Below are 7,709 nucleotides of genomic sequence, written 5' to 3'. Positions count from 1 at the left end.
GCGAGTTTTATGCTTTAAGTAACACTTGTAAGGATGGATCCGGTTTGTGCGTGTGGGTACTGCTGAGAGCTTGAGGCTTCAGGGAGGTGGCGTTGGACTCCATGTGAAAATGATAGAGCCAAATTAATTTGATCCCATGAAGTCCTTTCTTTGTTGCTTTTGTTCTGTACCCGCCGTGCTGCCCCCCCCCCCCTAAACTGCGAGAATGTAACAGTTGCACATACCTGCCAATAGGAATGTAGAGAGGTGGACTCAGTCCACTTTAGGCAAACTGCCCAGTGCCCCTGTGTAACTGGACCCCTCATCCTGCCCCCTGACCAATCACGGGGTTCATAAACACTCTCCCTGCCCATTGCTTTGGACCCCCTTTAAAGCCTTTGTTCTGGCAAGAAAAGCTCTCTTTCCCTGGTGATTGCTGGAGATGAGAGCTTGTGCTAGCACGAGTAAAGGTTCTCTTGCATTTACAGCAGGCCTTGGCTCCTTCCTGGTGGGTTTTTGGGGATTCTGAACCCTGGGCATAACATTTGGGGGCTCGTCCGGGATCCCCAAACCCCCTGAGGGACCCCAAACCCGGAGAACCTGACTGGCCATGGTAGGTGTCTGTTTTGTCTTTTGTCTCTTTGTCTCTTTTGTCTATTGTCTGTCTAGGCGGACGCGCTGGAGGACCACCGGTGGGAGGAATCGGGAGACGTCTCGATCCTCCTTCAGGAGGGACGTGTATTCCCCTTGAGCCTCTGGGATGAGGTGGGTCGCTCCCACCGGTCAGTGTAAGGCCGTTGTCTGCACTTTCGGTTTTGTTCCAACGGACACGCATTGGAAGGCTTGTCTTAAGGATCTTCTGTTTTTTTGTGTTGATTTGTTTTTGTTTTGTTTTGTGGACTCTCTTGACAGATGCTATGGGACAGACTCAAACCACTCCTTTAAGCATTATGATTGATCATTTCAAAGAGGTTAAGGGAAGAGCTAGCAACCTCAGTGTGGAGGTCCAGAAGGGCCGGTGGCAAACTTTTTGTTCTAGGAAGTTGCCGACTTTTAGTGTCGAGTGGCCGCTGGAGGGGACCTTCGACCACCCAACCATCCACCGGGTGAGGGACATCATCTCTCAGCCCAAAAAGGGACATTCTAATCAACTTCCTTACATTATTACTTGGCAGGACCTCGTGGAAGATCCATCCTCCTGGCTTAAGCCCTTTCTGTCCCCACACCCCCCCAGAGCCGAAACCCATACTTGCCTTACAGGAAACGGAGAAGGTAAAGGAGAAGAAGAACCTCACCCCGCCTTCAGAACCCCTCTACCCCGTCTTGCAGGGGGGGACTGAAGAGGAATTAATCTTTCCTCCACCATACCAGCCCCCTAGGAGCTCACAAGGGGGCAGTCCTCCACCGCCGGGAGAGGCAGACGTGGCTCTGGCAGCAGAGAGAGGAGGGGCTCCAGCAGTGGAGAGGGGAGGAGTTCCGGTTCCTGCGGGGAGCCCGCTCCTCACTAGACAAAGGGCTCAGAGGGAATTGTTTATTCCGGCTGCCGACTCCACAGTAAAGGCTCTGCCTTTACGAGCAGCAGGGCCCCCAGATGCGGAAGGAAATCAGCCTTTTCACTATTGGCCCTTCACCACTAGTTACCTGTACAACTGGAAGGCTCAGAATCCTAAGTTCTCCGAGAAGCCGGCAGGGCTTATTGACTTGTTAGACTCTGTCCTTTTCACCCATCAGCCGATTTGGGATGACTGTCAGCAGCTTTTGCAGGTCCTATTCACCACAGAGGAGAGGGAGAGGATCCTCAACGAAGCCCGGAAATTAATTCCGGGCGTGGATGGAAATCCCACCACCAACACAGCCCTAATAGATGCTTCCTTTCCCCTGACTAGGCCTAAATGGGATTTCAACACAGCAGAAGGTAAGGAGAGGCTCCGGGTCTACCGCCAGACTCTAATGGGGGGGTCTCTGCATGGCTGCTAGGAAGTTGACTAATCTGGCCAAGGTAGGGAATGTTCAACAGGAAAGGGATGAGTCCCTGGCTGCCTTTCTGGAGCGGATCATGGAGGCATTCCGTACCTATACCCCCATGGATCCAGAAGCTCCCAAAAACAGGGTGGCTGTGGTCATGGCCTTTGTAAACCAATCGGCCACAGATATTAGAAGGAAACTGCAGAAGGTAGATAGGCTAGGGGAGAAGAGTTTAAAGGACCTGCTGGAAGTAGCCGAGAAGGTGTACAATAACAGAGAGCCCCTGGAAGAAAGGCAGGCTCGCGTTGCGGCGGCTGCTAGCAGCAAACAAACCTGAGACCTAGCTAAGATCCTGCTCGCCACCACCGTGGACTCTCCCAAAGAATGGAACTGCCATCTCCGCCAACTCGCCGGCAGCCAGGAAGATGGTAAGGGGACCGCCCGGGGTGGGAGGCAGAAGCTGCAGAAAGATCAGTGTGCTTACTGTAGGGAGATAGGGCACTGGAAACAAGAGTGTCCGAAGGGGGCCAGCAAAGGGTGGCGGAGTGGATCGAGTGAAGTTTCTGGAGCTGGATGAACTGAGTGATTAGGGGAGTCGGGGTTCAAACCCCCTCCCTGAACACAGGGTAACCCTTAGAGTGGAGGGGACCCCCATTGACTTCCTTGTCGACACCGGAGCGCAACACTTGGTCCTCCGTACGCCTCAAGGAAAATTAGCAAATAAGAAGTCTTGGGTGCAAGGGGCAACTGGTATGAGCCAGTATTCATGGACTACCCAAAGAACGGTGGATTTAGGGATGGGCCAGGTATCCCACTCTTTTACGATAATTCCAGAATGCCCCTACCCACTGTTAGGACGAGACTTGCTCACTAAGATTGGAGCTCAGATAACTTTCAGACAAGGGGAGCCTCAGGTTACTGATGGCGAGGGCCACCCCATTCAGATCATGACCATGAGGCTGGAGGATGAATACCGGCTTCACAGAAAAGCCTCTCCAGTAGAAGGCAGCATGGACGAATGGCTGCAGGAGTTCCCCATGGCTTGGGCGAAAACAGGGGGAATGGGGCTCGCCGCCCATAGGGCCCCAGTCGTGGTAGAGTTAAAACCAGGGGAAGGCCTGGTAAGAATCAAACAATACCCCTTGCCTCAGGAGGCTCAGAAGGGAATTCAGCCACACGTTCTGAGACTGAGGGGCCTAGAGGTGCTGGTCCCCTGCCAGTCTGCCTGGAACACCCCCCTCCTGCCAGTCAAGAAGCCTCACAGGAATGACTACTGGCCGGTACAGGACCTCCAGGAAGTAAATAAAAGAGTTATGGACAGACACCCAATGGTCCCCAACCCATACACTCTCTTACGCTCTCTGGCGCCCTCCCGTGTCTGATATACTGTGTTAGATTTGAAGGATGCCTTTTTCAGTTTGCCGCTGGCACCCCACAGTCAACCCCTGTTCGCCTTCGAGTGACATGACCCGGAAGAGGGCTACAGTGGGCAACTGACGTGGACCCGGTTGCCTCAGGGATTCAAGAACTCGCCCACCATCTTTGACGAGGCCCTGCACGAGGACCTGGGTGAGTACCAGAGAACACACCCCTTCCTCACTCTCCTTCAGTATGTGGACGATGTCCTGATTGCAGCAGACACAGCTGAAGACTGCAAGCAGAGGACAAGGGACCTGCTGGCCTCCTTGGGGGCCCTTGGGTACCGGGCTTCTGCGAAGAAGGCCCAGATATGCAAAGAAAGGGTGAGTTACCTGGGATACATCCTGGAGGGTAGACAGCGGCGGCTGTCAAATGCCAGAAAAGAGACTGTTTTGAAAATCCCAACCCCCACCTCCTGAAGGGAAGTAAGGGAATTCCTAGGATCCGCTGGCTACTGCTGCCTCTGGATACAGGGTTTCGCGGAGATTGCCAGGCCCCTATACGAGGCAACCAAGGAGGGAAAGGCATTTGAATGGACTGAGAGAGAGAAGACAGCCTTTAAGCAGTTAAAGAAAGCCCTCCTAAGCGCTCCGGCCCTGGGCCTGCCAGATATCATGAAACCATTCCATCTCTTCGTAGATGAACACAAAGGAATAGCGAAAGGGGTCCTGACTCAAACCCTAGGCCCCTGGAGCCGCCTGGTGGCTTATTTGTCCAAAAGGTTAGACCCTGTAGCTGCCGGCTGGCCACCGTGCCTAAGGATTATTGCAGCAATGGCGCTTTTAGTCAAAGACCCTGACAAGCTGACCCTGGGGCAAGAAGTCTGGATCACCACCCCACACGCCATTGAGGGAGTCCTGAGGCAGCCTCCTGACAGATGGATGAGCAATGCACGTATAACACACTACCAGAGTCTCCTTCTCAACCCTCCCAGAGTACGGTTTCTTCCCAGTGCAGCCCTCAACCCTGCCACCTTGCTGCCCGACCCCGACCTAGATGCTCCCCTACATGACTGTGCAGGAATCCTGGAACAAGTGCATGGGCTCCAGAAGGACCTGACCGACCAACCCCTTCCAGATGCAGATGTCACCTGGTTCACGGACGGAAGCAGCTTCGTACGGGACGGAAGCAGGTATGGGGGTGCAGCTGTAATCACTGAAATGGACACTGTATGGGCAGAGGCCCTGCCCTCCGGGACGTCAGCCCAGAGAGCAGAGCTTGTGGCCCTCACCAAGGCCCTGACACTGGGAGTTGGCAGGCGGCTCAACATCTACACAGACAGCTGTTATGCGTTCGCCACCGCCCATGTTCATGGGGCAATCTATCAAGAGAGAGGGTTACTGACAGCAGAGGGGCAGACTGTAAAGAATAAACAGGAGATACTTGACTTGCTCTCTGCCTTATGGCTCCCCGCCAAATTGGCCATCATACACTGTCAAGGGCACCAGAAGGCTGAAGACCCAGTGGCAAGAGGAAACCACAGGGCTGACCAGGCGGCCAAGGCAGTAGCCCTTTCTCCGATCCCCACCATGGCCCTACAGCTCCCAGACCCAGGGGACCCAGTTCTGCCAGTTCAGCCAGGATATTCCCTGGAGGAGTTACAGCGCATTAGGAAGCTTCCCCAATCAAAGGAGGAGAAGGGGTGGTGGTATACACCGCAAGGGGAGCTCATACTGCCAGACCAGCTTGGAGTCTCCATGATAAAGCACATGCACCGGTCCATTCACCTGGGGGCACGCAAATTAAAGGACTTAATTCGACATGCCAGAATTAAGATCCACCAACAGGACATCAAAATAGAACAGATTGTATCTGCCTGCAAGACCTGTCAACTCACAAATGCGAGAACTGGGCCGAGTGAAAAAGGAACCAGGCTCAGAGGAACCAAGCCTGGAGCACAATGGGAGGTCAACTTCACTGAGGTTAAACCAGGACAGTATGGCTATAAATATCTTTTAGTATTTGTAGATACCTTCTCCGGATGGGTAGAAGCATACCCAGCTAAGCATGAAACAACTCAGACGGTGGCTAAGAAGCTGCTGGAAGACATCTTACCCAGGTACGGTTTTCCCGCTGAGATAGGGTCGGACAATGGACCAGCCTTTGTCTCGCAGGTAACACAGGCTGTGGCCAAGGCCACTGGGGCAAATTGGAAATTGCATTGTGCTTATAGGCCCCAAAGCTCAGGGCAGGTAGAGAGGATGAATAGAACTCTAAAAGAGACCCTTACCAAACTGACCATGGAGACTGGCGGGGACTGGGTGGCTCTCCTTCCATATGCCCTTTACCGGGTTAGGAACTCCCCCTACACCCTGGGTTTTACCCCTTATGAGATTGTGTTCGGCCGGCCACCCCCTATTATCCTCAACCTTAAAGCTGAATCTCTTGCAGAATTTGAAAGTCAAGAACTGTTTCTTTCCTTGAGAGGGCTCCAGAGGGCGCACGAGGACATTTGGCAGCGCCTCCGCGCTATCTACGAGACCGGCCCAGCCTGGACTTCTCATCAGCATAAGCCTGGGGACTGGGTCTACGTCAAGAGACACCGCTGGGAGACCCTTGAGCCACGTTGGAAGTGTCCCTACATCGTGGTGCTGACGACCCCCACCGCTCTCAAAGTAGACGGTGTCGCGACCTGGGTCCATCACACCCACGTTCGGCCAGCAGACCCCTCGGTGATCCGTGAAGACTTCATCGCCCAGTGGAGCGTTAGTCGAGACCAATGCAACCCGCTCAAGCTCAAGCTGAGGAGTTCTCAACCTGCCTGATGTTGGTAACCCTGCTCGCGGCCACTCCCACCACCGGGAGTCCCCACACCCCCTTCAACATCACCTGGCAGATCATAGACACCAGCTCAGGGACAGTAGTTAACCAGACTTCTCAAATCCACCCCAGAAACACTTGGTTCCCGGACCTCTATATAGACCTTCTTATCTTCTTTCCTGACATAACAACTGGAGAGCCTACTGGGGATTTCGATGGGCCAAACCTCTCGGGGTCCAGGGACCGCAGAAAGTTCCATTTCTATGTTTGCTCCGGGCACTCACGAGGACACACCCAGGACTCATGCGGGGGAATGGGGAGCTACTTCTGCGCCTCCTGGTCGTGTGTCTCTACTGGGCACATCTGGTGGGCTCCCCCGAAAACTGACGACCTGATAACCATGACACGGCTGGAGGTGCCACCTTGCCCTGTGGGATTTGGGAGGTATCTCTGCAACCCTGTGCGAATGTCCTTCACGGAACAAGGGAAAAAGGCAACAGGATGGGACCCTGGAAAAACTTGGGGAATCAGACTTTATAATGGGGTGGGAGACCCGGGGATGCTGTTTACCCTCCGAGTACAGGCGGCACCCCTTTCCCAGCAAACCCGTGCAGGGGTGGGACCCAACTGAGTATTGGCTCTCTGGCCCGCCACCTCGCCCCCGCCCCCCCCCCCCCCCCGCCCCGAGTGTCCATGCCTGGGAGCATCCAGGCTCCAGCTTCACAGCCCTCTACATCCCCAGTCCCTATCAGGACATCGCCTGCATCTCCTACCCTGACTCGCAGGCTTCCGCCTGATGCAGACCCCTTGTGGAACACGGTTGTCAGAGCATACCATGTTCTGAATGCTTCAAGACCTGACCTGACTGAGTCCTGCTGGCTCTGTCTAGATATACAGCCACCATACTATGAAGGTATTGCTCTTAGCAGCAAATACACCACATCCATTAATTCCAGCTCCTGTAGGTGGCAGCAGTCTGCTGCAAGACTAACCCTCCAGACAGTAACAGGGCAGGGCACTTTCATAGGCCATGTGCCCCCAGAACAGTCACGTCTCTGTAATGAGGCCCTTACTGTTCCCAATAAGACAGTGTATCTACTTCCCCCTGAGAATACATGGTGGGCCTGTTCCAGTGGCCTTGCTCCCTGCATCCACTCAAGAGTCCTCAACTCCCCGAGGGAAGGCTTTTGCATACTCGTCCAGTTGATCCCCAGGCTCGTATATCATACAGGGGACGAATACTTAACAGGTTTGGCTCTGCCAATCCCAGAAGCAAGAGAAAGCCTATTACTGCCCTGACTATGGCTGCGCTCTTGGGGCTCGGGTTGGCAGGAGCAGGAACTGGGATATCTTCACTTGTCATCCAGGACAAGAATTATGGAATCCTGAGGGCAGCCATAGACTTAGATATAGAAAGAATCGAGAAATCAATCTCTCATCTACAGGAGTCGCTCACTTCCCTATAGGAGGTGGTATTACAAAATAGGAGGGGATTAGACTTATTATTCATGCAGCAAGGGGGCCTTTGTGCGGCCTTGGGAGAGGAATGTTGCTTCTATGTCGACCACTCCGGGGTCGTAAAAGAG

At 53.9% G+C, this 7,709-nt stretch overlaps 1 protein-coding gene across 1 annotated transcript; it reads left to right on the top strand.

The window, feature by feature from the left end:
• Positions 1-896: 896 nt before the first annotated feature.
• LOC129149763 (uncharacterized) lies at positions 897-6,128 on the top strand. Its single transcript, XM_054718814.1, is given in 4 exon segments — positions 897-1,199; positions 1,201-1,932; positions 1,934-2,503; positions 2,505-6,128. Coding segments are annotated over 4 exon segments (5,229 nt in total).
• Positions 6,129-7,709: the final 1,581 nt, after the last annotated feature.

The sequence above is a fragment of the Eptesicus fuscus genome, chromosome 1 (genome assembly GCF_027574615.1).
Source record: "Eptesicus fuscus isolate TK198812 chromosome 1, DD_ASM_mEF_20220401, whole genome shotgun sequence".
In the NCBI taxonomy this organism is placed as follows: domain Eukaryota; kingdom Metazoa; phylum Chordata; class Mammalia; order Chiroptera; family Vespertilionidae; genus Eptesicus; species Eptesicus fuscus.
This window is presented reverse-complemented; position numbering and strand designations above follow the sequence as displayed.